The sequence below is a fragment of the Mesocricetus auratus genome, unplaced genomic scaffold (genome assembly GCF_017639785.1).
Source record: "Mesocricetus auratus isolate SY011 unplaced genomic scaffold, BCM_Maur_2.0 Super-Scaffold_100046, whole genome shotgun sequence".
NCBI classification, from domain to species: domain Eukaryota; kingdom Metazoa; phylum Chordata; class Mammalia; order Rodentia; family Cricetidae; genus Mesocricetus; species Mesocricetus auratus.
In genome coordinates, this window is record NW_024429223.1 from 2,037,183 (window position 1) to 2,054,819 (window position 17,637).

Here is a 17,637-nt window from a genome sequence, read left to right on the forward strand (position 1 = left end):
GGGGGCGGGCGGCCGGCGGGGGGGGGCCCCGAGCCCGGCGCTGCTCACGCCGCGCGGCAGGAGGGGACGGAGGAGACACGGGAGCCGCTCGCGCTGATCACGGGGACAAACAGTGGGGTCATGTGAGGAGGAGATGCCGCCGCCGCCGCCGCCGCCGCTGCTCCTGCAGCCGCCGCCGCCGCCTCCGCCCGCCGCCGCCGCCTCCGCCCGCCGCCGCCGGCTCCGGGCCGCAGCTCAGCTGCCCCCCGCCCGCCTCGCCCGCCCGCCGCACGCGGCCTGGGGCCTGCTTCCCGGAGCGCTCGCCGCCGCCGCGACTTGAGCTCGCTCTCTCTCTCTCTCTTTTTTTTTAAACACGGCCCAGCCTGGATGGCGGCCGCCCTGGCCCTCGATCCCCGGCTCGCTCGCCCGCTCCCGCCCGGCCAGGCCCGGCCCGGTCCGGCGGCGGAATCGTGGCTGCAGCCGCCGCCGCCGCCGCCGCTTTCTATCTTAACCACCCCCTTCTTTTTCTCTTTTTCCTTTTTTTTTTTTTCCCCTCTCCTCTCTCCCCCCCCCTTCTCCTCCTTTACGGGAGCTGCGCGCGCGCGGCGGTGGCGACGGCGCGGTCCCGGGGCGGACGCGCGCGCGGGGCGGGCGGGCGGGGGAGGGCAGGGCAGGCCCCGGGGAGCGCGCGCGCGCGCTGTCCGTCTCCGGTGGCGGCCGGGCCGGGGGGCGGGCGCGCTGGGGCCCGGTGGGGGCGCGTGGGAGGTGGTGGAGGACGCGGGTTTAGAGCTTAGAGCCCCGGCTACACCGACGCTGGGCTCACGCCGCCGCGGTCAAGCCGCAGGGCTCGGAGGCTACTGTAAAGTAGGTCGTCGGGGAGCCCGGCGGATTCGGCGCGGGCGGGCGCGCGGGATGGGGGGGGGGGGGGAGCCGGGAGGCAGGGGGCGCGCGCACACGCGCGCTCCCGGACGCAGGGGCGGCGCATGCGCACGCCGGGGCGGGGCAGGGCAGGGCGGAGGCGGCCCGGGGCACGTACTCCAGGCCGCAGGCCCAGGAGGAGGCAGAAGGTAGCAGGCCCGACTTGCTGTCCCGTCTCCCCCGCCTCCCTTGCCCCATGTCGCACAACACAACGGACGCTTAGAACTTGTGATCAGGTGTTTTATTAGGCTTGGTGAAGAAGAGTCTCATCGGGACTCCAATTTAAAGAAGAAGAAGAAAAAAGTATAAAACCTACATACAAAACGTGGGATCAGACGACTAAACTCTCCCGACTCAGGGCCAAATTCTGTAGGAGGAGGAGAGGAAAGGTGTGAGCCGGGCGGGTGGGCGGGCTGTGGGAGAAGGGTGCGGGGGGGGGGGGTCTCAGTCCCAGGCTCACCTTTTTTCATCCGCCGCTCCCTGGAGGCCTGCGAGTCGGTCTCCGAGTAGGGCGGAGGTGCTGGGGGATAGCGACCCTCCTCTTCCTCCTCCTCCCTGTAAAGTCTCCTCTCCCCAGACCCCTTTTTCTTTAAGGCCTCTTCTAACAGTCGCCCGTCGTAATGAGGGTCCCGAGACCTGGAGCCGGCATCCCGAGGATCCCGGGACCTCTGATGGGATCTGGGGTCAGCACGGCCGTCCCTGGACCTCGAGTCATCGTAATAGTGGGGATCTCGGGAATGTGGCGAGTCCCGAGGGTCGTGGGGGTCATAGAGGTCGTCCCGGCTGCGACTTCTGGGAGGTGCGTGGGCCCGGCCTCTCCTCCCATTACTCGGGGGAGAAGATCTTCCGGATTCGGCGGTGCCGGGCCTGTTGAAATCATCCAGGGCATCCACAGAGCGGGCCCGGGGCCGCCCGGATCCCCAGCCACCCCTTGGCTGTTCTCGGAGGGGTTCCTGCTCCCACATCCTGGGACTCCGAGGTGAGTGGTGACTCCACTCCTCATCCCGGATTGAGGGAAGGGCAGGAACCCTGGAAGGCCGAGATCTCCAGTCATCTTCGTGGAGGGAAGTGACTTCACTCATGGCTGCGGAGAAGGGAGATGTCACTGGTCCACCTTTGTCGCCCATGGGCTCACCCCCTTCCCTGGGAGCACGCCAGGTCAGGCGAGGCGTGCGGGATCAAGAGCGATTCTCAGATCTGTAGCTTACCCCGTTCCACTCGGCCATTGGGAGGCCCAGGCCGGGCAGGGTCGAAGTTGGCTAGCTCCTTCTCCATGTAGTACAGGACCCTCATGGAGTCGTCCTGCTGGCTAGCCTGTATCCTGTAGCCACTCCGTACCTCTGCGGAGAGGAACAGGGTAGATTGATTGGGGGCGTGGGGGCCAACTCTTCGGGCACATCCAGGCTCAAAACCACAGGTTCTTACCTGAAGATACACTGCCATCCACATCACGCAACAGAGGTACCTGGGAGCTGTGGCCACCGACTAGTAGAGACCGGCTGTCAGGGACTGGGCACTCCCAATCTCCCATGCTCCCTTCCAGCCCCACCCTGCCGCTCTGGCTCCCCCCAGGCCTTACCTGAACTATTCCTGTCAAAGTCTGCGGGGTACCTGCCGTAGGTCGGGCCCATGGGAATCATGGCAGGCGGCGGCGGCGGGGTCTTGGCAGGAGAGAGGTGGGTGTAGATGCTGGGGGCGTAGATGCTGGGGACACCAGAGGTGGCCGCTTTGCCGGCAGCATAAACTGCGAGGGCAGATCGCCATGAGAAAGGTGGCCGGAAGCTCTGCTGCCCCGTGCTGGGATGGGACTTTGGGGGAAGTCCCTGCTTCCTATCTGACTTCACATGGGGTTCTGAGAGTAGGGGTGCACACTGGTCGATCAGGGCCCCTATTATGGTTATTTGACAACAGCTGACCTTAAGGAGGACCTTAAACTCATTCTGTAGCCAAGACAGACCTTGAACTTGTGATCCTCCTGTCTCAGCTGTCACGGAACCTAGGACTAACAAGCTTACACCTAAGGCAATAGTAGACAAAGTCACCACCTCTAGAGAAATAAAGCCCCCCCTTTCTGGGCCCACTACTGTCTCCATAAGCGGGGGCAGCCTCCTTGGACAGCCAAGTCACCTGACTGTGGAGTCCAATGAAGGCGTCCACACAGGAGTCTCGGAAGTTTCCTTGCCTACACCCTGGAGTAACACATACCTCCATGGTTTCTGATTGCTGGCCACAGCCCACCCCCAACCTACCCAGCTGATTCTAGCTTTAAGCTCAGGGGTCCTGGTGGCAATTCCTAACTCAGGTCACTGGATCCGGCCCAGCTTGGTGTTGCAGGCAGGAGGATCGCAGCATGTTCAAGGCCTGTTGGAGCTGGAGGGTGTTTGGGCTGTTTATTGCAATCATCGTTTATTTTTTTATTTTTTATTTTTTTGGTTTTTCGAGACAGGGTTTCTCTGTAGCTTTGGAGGCTGTCCTGGAACTCACTTTGTAGACCAGGCTGGCCTCGAACTCACAGAATCATCGTTTACTTTTATCGTGTATGCCACAGCGTGTGTGTGGAAGTCAGAGGGCAATTTGAAGAAATCTGCTCTCTCCTACCACGTGGGTCCCAGGGCTTAGACTCCGGGTGTCACGATTGGCGGTAGGTGCCTTTACTAACTGAGCCATCTAACCTGCTCCGCACCCCTGGAGTGCTTTGGTTTGCTTTAAAGAGTTACTTCTACTGTTTTCTGCTTGTGTGTATGGTGGGAGATGGGTACGCACATTTGAGGGTAAGTGCCTATGGAGGCCAGAAGAATAAGATACCCTGCAGCTAGAGTTATAGGCAGTTGTGAGCAGCCTGATACAGACTAGGCTGGCCTCCAATTCACAGAGATCCTCCTGCCTCTTGGCCTACCCTCCTCCAGTGCTGAGATTAAAGGCGTGCACTACCACACTGGGCTAATCTCTCCAGTTTTAAAAGGCTACAGAGCTTTAAGGCCAGCCAGTTTGAGTAATTTAGGAAGATGCTGTCTCAAAGTAAGTCCCTTGCTCCTCTGGTTGGGAAGCAGAAAACTTAAGTGCTCAGCTCAAGTCCAGGTGACTGGCTGGGTTGTAATTAGCAGTAGGGGCTGGTACTTCCTCAGAGGACAAGAACCGCCCATGGGGAGATAAGTCCCTGGGCATGTGACTTGGAATCTAGATGGATGAAATGACGTCTTGGGACTCAGCCCAGTCCTAGTGGTCTCAGCTCTCGGGGCTCCCTCCACATCTGTAAAATGGACCAACAGCCAATGCTAGCAGTCAGTAAAACCCAAGGCTTCTCCTTGAGAGCCGTTCAAGCATACGGTTTAGCAGCCTCCTCCTGGGCCCCCCTTCATGGCAGTAGTCCCTTAATGGCTGTGCCCCGAAGGGGAACAGGCTCAGGTCACACGCAGTGCACAGCAGGCCCCCTAACCTGTGCACCAGCTCATGGCAATAGCTGACAGGAACAGGCGTGGAACATGCTGTGGGGGCCCCACCAAACGCTGTGCAGAGCTTTCCAAACAGCGCTCCCAGGGAAAACTAAACGGCCAGCAGCTTTGCCCCCTACGAGGCACAGGGGGTTGGAGTTACCGCTTTGTTCTCTTCCTTCACTTCTGGCTAAAAGGGTGCCTCCTACAAACCCTGCTTGGTTCCTTTCCTTTCCATTTGAGGTTTTCCCTTTGCTTGTTGAGACAGGCTCCTGTGTAGCCCAGGCTAGCCTTGGTCTTCAGATATTCCTGTCTCTACCCTCCCACAGTGCTGGGATCGCTTAGGACAACTGCCACACCCACCTGGATTTTGTTTTTAAAGGGAGTTTTACTTTCCTGTGAAAATTCTGTAATGTTGGGCACTGTGACTTTTGGTGGTCTTGTTTTTGAGCCACAGTCAGAAATTATCTTCTCGGGAGAGAAAACTCAAGAGTTGGGGCTGCAGTTCGGTGGCAGTGTTTGCCTGGTATGCACATGGCCCTCAAAATAAATGAAATTGGACGTGACTGAGAGTGGAGAGTATCAGAATCTGCGTGGCCCGCAGTATACACTGCCTCAGCCTCCAGACCCGGAGGGCAGGCTGATGTGCGCAGTTGAGTCCCAGTGGGAGAGGCAGGGAAGGGGCACTTACGGGCCTCGGGGCAGCAGCACTTGTCTGGACAGCAGGGACATCTGACATAGCAGCAGCAGGTGTGGGGACAGCACTGGCACCAGCAGATGCCCAGGAGGAGGAAGAGGAGAAGGCCCGCCAGGCAGACCACGACCACGAAGAGCCAATCTGCAGGGAAAGGAGACCAGGCCTGAGCTGGGAGCAGTAACGGATGGGCAGGGATGGGCAGGGCACCCAGGCTCCACAGAGTGGTGTGGAACCAGCTCTAGCTCCTCAGAGAACCGGCAACTACTGCTTGGTTCTCTGTACCCAAGACCAGGGCACAGCAACAGAGGGACACCACCCCACTACAGCCAAGCTAATCCCCACGAGAGAGACCTTGTCCTGAGTTCAGACAAAGCAGACAGCAAGAGGGAGCCTGGCTGGAGCAACACAAACAAAAAGTAGCTTTCAGGGAGGGAAAGAGCCCATGCCTGAACCCCAGAAGAACACAGCAGGCACCAGTCACTTGGGTCCCTTGCCTATGCCCCAGAACCTCTTCACCAGCCCAGGCCTCCCCAAGCCCACAGCCAGGCCACTAGGTGTCACAGAACGGGCAGGTTTAGTGGAGGTCCACAGCAAGAAGTGGTTAGGGGCAGGGGGAACACTAGAAACACAAGCAATCTATCAGGCCCCCAAGAGAAGCTCTACCAAGCGTTCCTCCCCCATACCTTCCAAGGGCCCCGCCCGAAAACCAGGTAGGAGCTCAGGGGCCTCTGAGGTCCTGCCTGGAGGGACAAAAGAGAAACACAATTATGTTGGCCATGGCCAGCCAAGGCCACCACCCTTAAGAACAATCAGCTTCAGCTTGTCAGGGGAGAAAGCATGGTCTGAGCAGAGACGGTGGTGACCTACAACGGTCCCCGCGGGAAGTATATGCCGCCTTCCACCCTGCCACACGGGCCCCACCTGAAAGGTTGACCTCAGTCGGGCACTCTCCTCTCCCACCTACACAGGTCCTGTCAGGCATGGTGAGTATACTCTAGACCACCAAAAACGGCTTATTGTTTGGTTTGAAACAAGGTCTCCAAGGTCTCACACGGTGGCTCAGGTTGGTCTTGAACTTGAAGCAATCTTGCTGCCTCTGCCTCCTGAGTTCCAGGATCACAGGCAGGAGCCGCCACCACTCAGGGCTCAAAATGAGGAACTTCTGACTTTTCTTTGGGGATGTGGTCAGAGGGTAGGTTTGACCATACACTTGTCATGTGCATACAGTCAACAACAGGACTCAGGGAGTTTTTTTTTTAAAGGTGACCTTGGGAGGGGGGAGTGTGCTGGGGTTATCTGGGGCAAATTGGAAGTGGGGTGTGGGCATGCATATAACCAAACATTATATACTTGTATGAAATTATCCGAGAATAAAGATTATGTAAGTTAAATTTTGAATAGTAAATATGAAGAAAAACTTATGATGCCAAGTGTATCGTAATGAATCATCTCTATAGCAACATAATTTGTGAAATATAACACATATATGAAGTGCTGGGTTGAACCCAGGACTACACTTTAGCCCACAATATTTCTTTCCAATGTAGTAAGGGTCCATGAGGACACATTAACATTATATATGGTCCCGAGTCTGTGACCCAGGAAGGTTTGGGTTCTATTCACCAACTGGGTCACATACGTAAGTTTTAAGACCCAGGTGCCATGGAGATCCTGGCCCCACAAGCATCGTTGGGGGGGGGGGAAGGCTGGAGATGGCGCAGCAGGTTAAGAGCACTGGCTGTTCTTCCAGGGGACCTGAGTTCGATTCCCAGCACCCACATGGCAGCTCACAACTGTCCATAACTCCAGTTCCAGGGGATCTGACACCCTCACATCAATAAACAGAGTTAAGCACACACACACACACCATACTATACCACACACACCTCCCTCTCTCCGGAGCTCATGCACCTGGCAGCTGGGAGTGCACTTGGCCGAGGCAGGAACAGCAGGAGTTTCAACCAGCCTTAGCTACATAATGAATTTAAGGTTACATGAGATCCTAACTCCCAAGTTAAGAAATGAATTAAAAACCAAGAGGCTAGAACTTTACCACATGACACTAGGTATACTTCCTCTCCTCTCCCTGAGGGCACAACTAGGGTTTGCAGACTCCCTGACACACCAGCACCACCTTGGTGGCTAATATTTTGCGGCTGAGTTACCTTGGGATGTTAAAAACTTCACAGTTTCAGTCAGTTTCGACACATGCTATAATCTAAGTGCTCAAGACAGAGGAAATATGGGAGGATCGCCACTTCAATTTGAGCTACATAGTGAGACCCTGTTTCAAAAAAGTTCCTAGTTCAGTTTTAACATGATAAGCAACCAGATATAAACCATAAACATGGCACAAAACTTGTGTGAGATCCTGAATAGCTCCAAGAACCGTTGATGGCACATGCCAATAAAGGTCCCTAGGTCATTTGACGGTGGACTCCCCCACTTGCCCTTTGCCCTGTGGCTCAAGCCCTCTCTGAACCTGTTCCCACCATGCACCTGCTTGCATTCGAGGACAGCAATGCACAACCGGGCTTCTCTCACTCGCCACGCAAGACTGCAGGATGGCTTCTGATGGCACCAGGCAAGGAAACCACTTGGCCTGACTGGAGACCCTGGGAACGCGCTACCTTGCCCCTGCCATCTGCTTTGTTTTAGGCACACTCAGATTTCCACACACCGCACCACCCCCAAAAGGACAGAAGACAAACTCTGTGTTTGGACAAAGGACTCATGGTACACTGTGGCCCTGGGAATGTGACCGGAGGTTAGGTCCAACCTCAGTCCTACAACTTGCCTTCCAGATCCAGAATACATAGAAAAATGCCCAAAAGAAAATGCCCCCGGGCCGGGCGTTGGTGGCGCACGCCTTTAATCCCAGCACTCGGAAGGCAGAGGCAGGTGGATCTCTGTGAGTTCGGGGCCAGCCTGGTCTACAGAGTGAGTTCCAGGACAGCCTCCAAAACAACACAGGGAAACCGTGTCTCGAAAAACCAAAAAAAAAAAAAAAAGGCCCCGGGCTGGGGAGATGGCTCAGTGGTTAAGAGCACTGCTACTCATCCGAAGGACCCAGGTTCAATTCCCAGCACCCACATGACAGCTCACAACTCTCTATAACTCTGATTCCAGGGGATATGGTACCCTAACAGACATACATGTAGGCAAAACAATACGTAAAACTAAATCCTGGAAAAAAAAGAAAAACAGAAGAAAGAAAATGCCCCACTCCCCTTTAAAACAGGGCTCGCTATGTAGTCTGGGCTAGCTAGAAATTCACTGAGTAGCTCAGACTATCTTGAAAGTCAATGTATCCTAGGTTGTCGAGAAAGAGTCTATGTGGGTTAAGAGTGGCCTGGAACTCTTGATGGTATTGACTCAGCTTCCAAGCGCAGGGATTCCAGCCTGGGCCACCACCCTCTCAGAATACACGTTATCAAACACTAGCGACTTGTTTTCTTCCTCTTATCCTCTTGGCAACAACGTAACAGCTTGCACCGTAACATACTTGCTCTATCTGCTATTCTAAGTAACCTTGAGCAGTGGAAAGGTTACAGATTCTATCCGAACACCCCACTGTTTTCCACAAGAGACCCAGAACCGAACCCCGCAGTCAAGGAAGTTCTTACTGTCCATCAACCCTGCCCGCCTTTTTTTTTTTTTTTTTTTTTTTTTTTTGGTTTTTCGAGACAGGGTTTCTCTGTGACTTTGGAGGCTGTCCTGGAACTCACTTTGTAGACCAGGCTGGCCTCGAACTCACAGAGATCCGCCTGCCTCTGCCTCCTGAGTGCTGGGATTAAAGGCGTGTGCCACCAACGCCCGGCTCCCTGCCCGCCTTTTACTTTTTTGTTTGCTTTGGAGGCAGAGTCTCTCTGTTTTGTAGATCTGTCTCCCTTGGAACTCGCTCTGTAGAGCAGGCTGGCCTCAAACAGAGACTCACCTGCCTCTGCCTCCCAAGAGCTGGGACTAAAAGCGCTGGGCACCTAGCTCCATGTGTGTGTGTGTTTAGAATCAGAGACAAGTAGACTCGTCAATTCCCTCCACTCTGACTCTGGCTGATTTGAAATGCTATATACGGAAGGGTTCTGTCTGGGGCGCAAGGCACAGAGAAGCCCAAGTGACTGGCAGTGCCACAAAGGGAGGCAAGCAGGCGACAGGAGCCAGCTCGGCAGCTGGCTGGCGGAGAGCGAACACGCAAGAGAGAACGAAAGAAGTACTGGCTCCCACCCCCCTTCTGGGGCACCCACCCCCCTTCCGGGGCACCCCACCCCCTTCCTGGGCCTTCTGGACCCAGCCCGACTCACTCACCGAGGACGATGAGCTCTGCGTAGGCCTCATTGTTCCCATCCAGATCCTGGGCTGAGACCACAGAGCAGTAATACACCCCACTGTCCCCCCAGGCCGTCTGCTCGAACGTCAGGTCAGCATCTGTGTCAGGAGGAGACAATACGCAGATACCTCAGGGGACAGGGGACGGTGCTCCTAAGATCAACAGGGGTTGGGTGTCCGACGTTCCATGTCCCCCCCCCCCCACATTGTAGGAAGGGAGTAAGGATGCGGGGCTGCACGTGAGCCAAGTAAAAATTCAGTTATTATTTGGGACTGGAGAAAGGCTCATCTGTTAAGGGCACTCGTGACTCTTGCCAAGTTCCCAGCACCCACATGAGAGCTTACAACCATCTGTAACTCTAGTTCCGGGGGATCCAGGACCCTCCCCGAACCCCCCAAGCACTGGACACACACACAGTGCATGGACATACATGTAGGCAAAAATCACACACATGAAATCAGTAATTGTTTGATACAGTACCTCACTATGTAGCAGCAGCTGGCCTTGAACTGGAAATCCTCCCAAATTCAGTTTCCCAAGTGAGGAATTGCAGGCACTAGTCCACCCAGCTAAAGTGAAATCACTCCTCCAAGAGCATACTACTTTTTATGTACTGCTCCGAACACCGAGCACGGGTTATTCGAAACCATCTGGGAGTCAGACACGCTGGCACAGGCTGCTCGTCCTGCACCCAGGAGGTTGAGGCAGCAGGGTCTCAAGCTGAACACCAATTTGAGCTATAGCATGACCTTACCTCAAAATAAGCACAGGCCAGGGCTGAGGCTCAGTGGTAGTTGCCTAGCAGAGCCCCTGGCTTAGCCCAGCACCGACAAAAACAACAACAGCCCAAACCAAGCCTAGGAGGTCAGCATCACTGTCGCTGTGGTTTTTGGGGGCGAGACATGTGTTGTGAGTGATGACTGAATCCAGCCTGCCTCCTGCGCGTTCCCCTCAGACACCTCCTTCCTCATCAGACCTTGAGGCTGGGCGCATAGCTAAGCCAAGCTAACTAGGCCAGATCCCAGATAGGAGCCGCCTGGGCACCAAGGACTGGGTTGACAAGTATGGGGGACGACATTCCCGGTCCCAAGCCCACCCGTCCCGTTCTGTCCCCACATTCTAGGTCAGTGCCAGGGCTTGGGGACGCGCTGGTCTGAAGCAGCCTCAGGCAAGGAGCCTGCTAATTACACCACTAATGAAAGTCTTTTAGCACATCCGGTTTCCTCTCTACTCCTCAGGCCCTAATTAGCTACACCCTTTCATCCACTCAGCAAGGCAGGACAGGGAAGACTTGGCTTGGAGACTCTCCACCCTAGTGGTAAGCATTTCTTCTAGCCAATAGACCCCCAGGGGATCATGGCCAATGTCTTCCCTTCCCAGCCATAGGCTCTGCATGACCTGCCTGTCACCTGCCTGTCACCGGATTCCACAGACCTAGGACAACCTGCCTATCACACCCGTGTTAAACAGCAGCTGCCCAAATCAATGGTACCTGGCACCTCCTGGAACATCAGCTACTACGGGCTAAAGCTTCCTCAAAAGAAACCCCTTATTTATTCAGAGGCAAGGGCTGGAGAGATGGCTCAGGGGTTAAAAGCACTGGTTGCTCTTCCAGAAGACCCTACTGGAACACTCGGCAGCTCACAACTGTCTGCAATTCCAGTTCCAGGGGACCAGACAAAACACCAATGCATATAACAATAAATAAATCTTAAAACAACAACAACCAAAAAGAGCAATGGTGGCGCACACGTTTAACCCCAGCTCTCAGGAGGTAGAGGCAGGCGGATCTCTGTGAGTTCGAGGACAGCCAGGACACAGAGAAACCCCTTTCCAGAATCCATCTAGATCATGCTCAGCACAGTCCCCAGGCATGTTCTGTGGTCACCGGCTCTACGTCTTCCCCATGAGCTCACTGGCCTCCAGCCCATCCTTTCTGCCCATCTACTCCAATTAGGTTCCTTTCTCCATCCGGGTAGGTTCCTTCTCCTTACACCCCAACCTGGAGGAGCACTCTCCCTGGCCACCCCGACTCACCCCTACTCTCCTGCTGAAGCCCAGCACCCTGCTCATGGGCTAACTCCCACTTCACCACCTATGACAATATAGCAGAAGAACGGAATCAACCTCAGTCACCTCTGATTCCATGGAGGGTCATCCCTCCTGTTAGCTTGTCCCAACACTCCAGCCAGCTGGTTATCAAATAAGCAGCTGACCCATTCATCATTCAGCATTCAACAAGGCTGGGGGCATGGGGGGAGGGGGAATATCGCCAGCACTGGTGAGGTTAAGGCAGCAGGATGGAGGGTTGGAAGCCAGCCTGGACTATGTAGGGAGACCACCTCACACCCTGCCCCCAACAAATAACCAACAACAGACTGTATTGCATGTCCCAAGAAGTGTTTAAGTTACCTTCATTGAAAAGCAAAGGCTCAGCCGAGTGTGACAGCACTCTCGGACGCAAAGGCAGGAGGATCTCTGCGAGTTTGAGCCCAGCCTGGTCTACAGAACTAGTTCCAGGACAGTTAAGGGTACACAGAGAAACCTTGTCTCAAAACCAAAACAACAAAAACCAAATACAACAAAAAAGCAAAGAAAAATCAAAGGTCCAAAAAGCTGGGAGTTGACAGTGCACGCCTTTAATCCCAGCACTTGGAAGGCAGAGGCAGGAGGATCTCTGGGAGTTTGAGGCCGGCCTGGTCTACAGAGGGAGTTCCAGGACAGCCTCCAAAACAACACAGAGAAACCTTATCTCGAAAAACCAAAAACAAACAAACAAACAAACAAAACCACATACATACAAAAAAGAAATCAAAGGTTCTCAGTGTGGCCAGATACCCTGGCCGTTCCAGAGGATTCCAAGTTCACATTTAATATTTTACACAACTGACATACGACCGACCTTAACCTCTCAGGAACATTCAAAGGCATTTCCCGCGTGATATGTAATCTCATGGCAGACTAAAGCTGCTCTTGGACAATCTTGCTTCTGCTGAACCAGGCCAGGGAAATGCATAGGCATAGAAAACAATTTATCTCATTTAAATGAATTTTTTTTTCCCTGTAAAAGGTGTGTTTAGTTCTTACTGGCCGACTTTCCTGGAGAAGACGGACACAAAAGGTCTCAGAGTTCTTTGGTAATAAGATGCTCAGAGGTTCTGAGAAGAATCTAGAAACTTCCTGGAGGAAAGTTATCCTTCCAACCAGAGCTAAAGCACACCGCCTATCAGCATAAAGGACAGGACCTAGGAGCATGGATGGGAAGAACCAGGCGTGGGAGCAGGGCCGCTCAACTCTGGGAAGGCTGCCTGAGGTGACCTTGGAGGAGTTAAGACCAACTCCAAGGTCAGTCAGCCTTCTAGCCATTGTTGACTGAGGTGGTGTTAGGCGCAGATCCCCCCATCCTTCCACAAAATCCTCAAAAACGCAGTAACTTAAGACTGTCCTAAATACTAGGGAGGCCCACTGGCCGTGGTGTCCGCTCGATTGTTTTGTCGCCCGTGGGTCTGCGGATTTGACTTCTCTCCTCTGACCCATGCACGATGCAGCAGGTCCCACCCAAAGATGAAGGAGTGAGCAGGAACCCCCGCCACAGGAAGTGATCACACAGGCCAGACATTAGAACCAAGGGCCTCCAGGACCAGATCTGGGCCTCACTGTATTGTACTTGGCCCATCTGATGTTTTCAGAGCCCATGAGCTACAGTAAGCTTTCCGGCTTCTTTTGATCACTCCTGAGGCCTGGGCCCACCTCCTTCCTGTGGGTCACACCCTGTTCCTGGTCACTGCTGCCCCCCCCCCCCAAGATCACAGGGGCTGGATACTGACTCCTTGTGTGAGGTGAGAGGCTGAGATATTGGTTTCCCGTGGTAACAGAGGCTGGGCCCCTCTTCCACGGCTACGCCCTGACTCCTATTTGCACACGGCAGAGGGGGGGCGTCATGATTTCAGGTCCTCAGGGTCCTCGTCAGTGCAGCTCAGGATGGGGGCGCATGGCTCCAAGCAGCCTAAAGAGGTTAACACTAGGGCCCCCGATACAACACCCCACACCTCCCAAAGCAGGAGGAGCGGGAGAGAGGCACTGGGAAATGGACGTCCATTTTTTTTCCATCACCTTCTTCTTTTGCAGTTCCTGGGGACCTATGTCCTTCCCCAAGCTAGAAGCTGCATCCCAGCCCCTTTTACTTGTCACTTTTGGAGACAAGGTTGTACTAAGTGGCCTAGCTGGCCTTGAACTTCTGCTCCTCTGCCTCCTGAGGCCGGGGACACAGAACGCCCACTTTCGCTCTTAAACACTAGGAGGCTGGGTGACCCTAGGGATGGATGCCCCCGAGAGGCCCACCTCACTTTGTCCTCATGGCTGAAGAGGAAGGACTTTCAAGAGGATGGCCACTTACCACTGCCTAAATAAGCCAGCTGGACACACCCAGTCTTTGAGGTCTCGGGGTCATGAGGTTCCCCCAATTATCGTGATAGACATTCCTGAGGTTTTTGTATCCCTCGGAGCAGACCCAGGTCCAGCCAGCCTTCAAGGGCAGTCTCCGTATTTGTGGTATCCTGATCAGGGTCGAACAATTAGCCCCCAAGGAACCTAGCCTTTCCCCAACTTCAAGGGCAGCTGGAAACTTAGGTGAGTCTCCATGGAGATTCAAGGCAATTCCTTGGGACCTGATTCCTTGGGACCACATCTCTCTCCTGCGGCCTGATGGGGAGAGGGGCATAGTCTACAACCTGGTTTCCAGGGACCTGCAGAGAATCATCCCACCTCCCGTGCTCACACAGTCCCATACAGAATTCAAGCCAGCCCTGTAAGGCAGGGAATGGATGCACACATCCACTACCGGGGAACCCTGCACCCCTGTCCCTGTCCCCTGCCCTTTGGATTCTTCTGATCACACTGGCCAAGATGGCACTTCCGAGTCTTTCAACACACACCACCAAATGCTGTCTTCTTTGGACCTTGTAGAGCTATCTGAAATGTCCCATGCTGTAAAAAACTCCCGAGACAGTGGCTCACAGGGCCAGGCCAGCCTGCAACTTGCTACCTAGGCTCTCAGTCTTCCTAAGTCGCCTTTCCACTGCCAATGCCACTTCTAGAAGGTAACTCAGGGCAGGGACAGGATCTGGGCTGTTCTGCTTACCACTTTATTCCCAGGGCTTCCAACAGCACTTGGGACACAGCAGATCCTTGACAAACACCAAGTCAAAGGCTGTGGATATAATTCAGTGGTAGAGCCCCTGCCTAGAATCCCCCAGTGAGGGGCTGAGGGTGTGGCTCAGTGGTAGAGCCCTTGCCTAGAATTCCCCAGTGAGGGGCTGGAGTGTGGCTCAGTGGTAGAGCCCCTGCCTAGAATCCCCCAGTGAGGGGCTGGGGGTGTGGCTCAGTGGTAGAGCCCCTGCCTAGAATCCCCCAGTGAGGGGCTGGGGTGTGGCTCAGTGGTAGAGCATCTACCTAGCACATGCCAAGCCCTGGATGCCATCTCTAGCAATACCAAAGGACAAAACTAATGAATGAACAAACAAATGAATGAACGAATGAATGATTGGAGAGTAGGTCTACAATGGGAGTGAGGATGGAGCTGTTATCAATTATGTAACTCCCAGCACTTGTCTCTAGGGAACTCTGAAAAAAAAAAAAACGACAAAGAACAGAATCCTTCAAAGGCTGTGTGGTTTACCTGAGTTAATCCACTCCAGGTAAATTTGAATCAGGCATTGGGTTTCACTACATGTGGCACAAGCTGGTCTTGAATTTAAGATTCATTTGCCAGCCGGGCGTTGGTAGCGCACACCTTTAATCCCAGCACTCGGGAGGCAGAGGTGGGCGGATCTCTGTGAGTTCGAGGCTAGCCTGGTCTACAGAGCGAGTTCCAGGACAGCCTCCAAAGCCACAGAGAAACCCTGTCTCAAAAAAGACAAAGCTAAACAAAACAAAAAAAAAAGATTCATTTGCCTCAGCCTCCCAAGTGCTGGGATTACAGGTATGAGCCACCACAGCCAGCAGAAATATTATTTCTTATTGCTGGCATTTTTAGTATTAATTATAAAGTAAGTCCCCACTAGGTTTTTGTTTTAAAATTGCAAGCTTTTTACACTCTATGTTGAGCCTGTCTCCCTTACAACACTGTGAGCACCAGAGGGAGAGTGGCTTGACGTTTCATTTCTGTGTTCTCAGAGCCTGGAACAAACCTGCGGGTAGGTGAATGCATGGACAGGTGGAGGAATTGGTGTGGTTGGATGAGTGGGTGGACAGGTGGGAAAGTGGGAGGGTCCCCCTCCCTTCATTAGTCCACAGAGACACTCCAACACTCTCGCCCCACCCCCAGCCAGGCCCCGCCCCCGGCCCCGCCTACTTCCTGTGATGGTGATCCTCCTGCCCTGGTAGTAGTCTCCTAGGGTCACGGCGTTACCCTGCTTGGTGGCCACCACCCTGACAGTGCGTACACTGTCCTGGCACTCCACATAAGGGTTGTAGCCAGGGTTGCCAGCCGCCAGCTGGGCATTTATCTGATTCTCCACGCTGGCGGGGGAGAAGGCATCGGCCACGCGGTCTCTGCAGAATGACTTGTATTTCCAGATCACGATGGGGGCTGAGATGGAGTTGCTCATCTGATAGGTGCAGGGCAGCGTCACTGGCTGGAACAGGATCACTACGTGGTAGGGGTCAGACACAGTCACCTGGATGGTGCTGGCAGGGGCTGGGGAAAAAAAGAGGAGGGTCAGCCCAGCACTTGGCACACTTGATCCCTTAAGACTGGTGAGGCAGATTGGATATGCCCATTTTATACACCCTTGGGGCCGAAAAGTGATAACTACATAGCCCCACGAGCCAGGTCCCTGGAATATTCTGTCCATCGCTCCCTACCAGAGACCCCACAAAATGCACAACCAAACGCAGATAGAACCCTTCGGCCCCCACCTAAGCCAGCATTCAATGTAGGGGAGCGCTGGCCAGCGGAGGATGGCTAGAGGTTCAAAAGTCCACCCCACAGACACCCGGGAGGAGGGCGGGGTGGGGGAGTACCCAATTCCACACCCACTCTAAGCACTGTTTCTGGAGCTCTTCTTTCAGGAAACGTCTTATCTAGTCCTGGAGAGCACTATCCCCGTTACCCCAACACTTAGAAATCACGGGTGTGCCCAAGATCCCAGTGCCTGGCCTTTCCGGTGATCGGGGGCCCTTGTCCTGTCCCACAAAGGGTCCCACTCTCCCTACAAGGAGTGAAACTCTGGATCCCCAGAGTTTCCCGAGTTTCACTTCCTGTTATCTCCAACAAAGGCGGAGGAGCGGGCTCTGGACGCGCCAATACAAGAAACTCCCTCCCTCTGGCACACGGGGTTCCCCCTCCCCGCAAAGCCAGGCGGGATCTGGTGGTCTCAAATCTGTGCCTTCGAACTAGCCATCACCCCCCCTCTTGGTTCCGGCTCCTCCAGGACCGATGAAAACCGCAGCCCTCCATTCACCTTCTGGAGTGCCCTCCCGCTGTCCCACAGTACCGAGGACCCGAACCCTTACCTGGACAGTAAATGATGAGAAAGAGCCACACGAAGGGGATAGTGGCCGGGCGGTAGCCAGGCGCCCCAGAACGCGCGCTGGGCGCCGGCGCCATCGCGGCCGTCTAGCCGCGACCGAGCCCGCGCGTCCCCTCCCAAGTATCCCGAGAGTAGGGGGCGCGGCGAGCACCGAGGCCGAGAAGGGTAATTGCTCTGTCCGGCCCTTAATCCAAGTCCATTTTCCCCACACTGAAGCAGTTCCAGCCTACAAAAAAAACTTGGACGAAACTCATGCCTTCCGCTCTCCCGGGACAACTGACCGGGTGCGCGGTGGCTCTCCGGGTCACCCCACCCCCTGCGCACTCCCAAGAATGGATCCGCCCAGGTACACAAGGGTGGGAGCCCTGGGGCTGGGCTTGGGGGTGGGCGGCGGAGGAGGGGCTTGCGGACCTCCCTCCCCGGAAGTGGGCTGACTCAGGTGCGCTCCTGCCCCCAGGGCCTGAACCAAGTGACCGCTTAGCCAGGAGGCGCCGCCTCCTAGGCGACCTGTGCAGCCACCTGCTGCTCTGGCCAAAGTTGATCGGATCGCGCTCCCTGAGGACAGACCCTCTGGGGGTGCTCCACCTGCCGAGAGGAGCCGGCCCTGCCGCGCACCTGTTTGCGGCCGGCCCACACCCCTGTCCCCGGCGCCGATGGACCCGCCTAGGTGCGCCCTGCGGGGAGGTGCCAGGCCCAGCCAGGTCCCGGCTGGCAGAGGCGTGTCGGTGACGCCGCCTGCCTTCCCACTCCCGT

General features: G+C 55.2%; 1 protein-coding gene across 2 annotated transcripts; it reads right to left on the reverse strand.

Moving 5' to 3' along the window:
• Positions 1 to 1,123: 1,123 nt before the first annotated feature.
• Lsr (lipolysis stimulated lipoprotein receptor) lies at positions 1,124 to 17,178 on the reverse strand. 2 transcript variants are annotated; one of them, XM_040735433.1, is made up of 10 exons: positions 16,868 to 17,178; positions 15,705 to 16,049; positions 9,331 to 9,450; positions 5,709 to 5,765; positions 5,020 to 5,166; positions 2,477 to 2,641; positions 2,323 to 2,382; positions 2,106 to 2,237; positions 1,361 to 1,981; positions 1,124 to 1,266 (listed from the first exon to the last, which is right to left on the reverse strand). In XM_040735433.1, the coding sequence occupies exons 1-10, from the start codon at positions 16,959 to 16,961 to the stop codon at positions 1,229 to 1,231; spliced, it is 1,779 nt and encodes a 592-aa protein (XP_040591367.1). In that variant the 5' UTR covers positions 16,962 to 17,178; the 3' UTR covers positions 1,124 to 1,228. The 2 variants fall into 2 exon arrangements, with proteins under 2 accessions (XP_040591367.1, XP_040591368.1); XM_040735434.1 differs by lacking the exon at positions 5,709 to 5,765 and having other exon boundaries at positions 16,868 to 17,175.
• Positions 17,179 to 17,637: the final 459 nt, after the last annotated feature.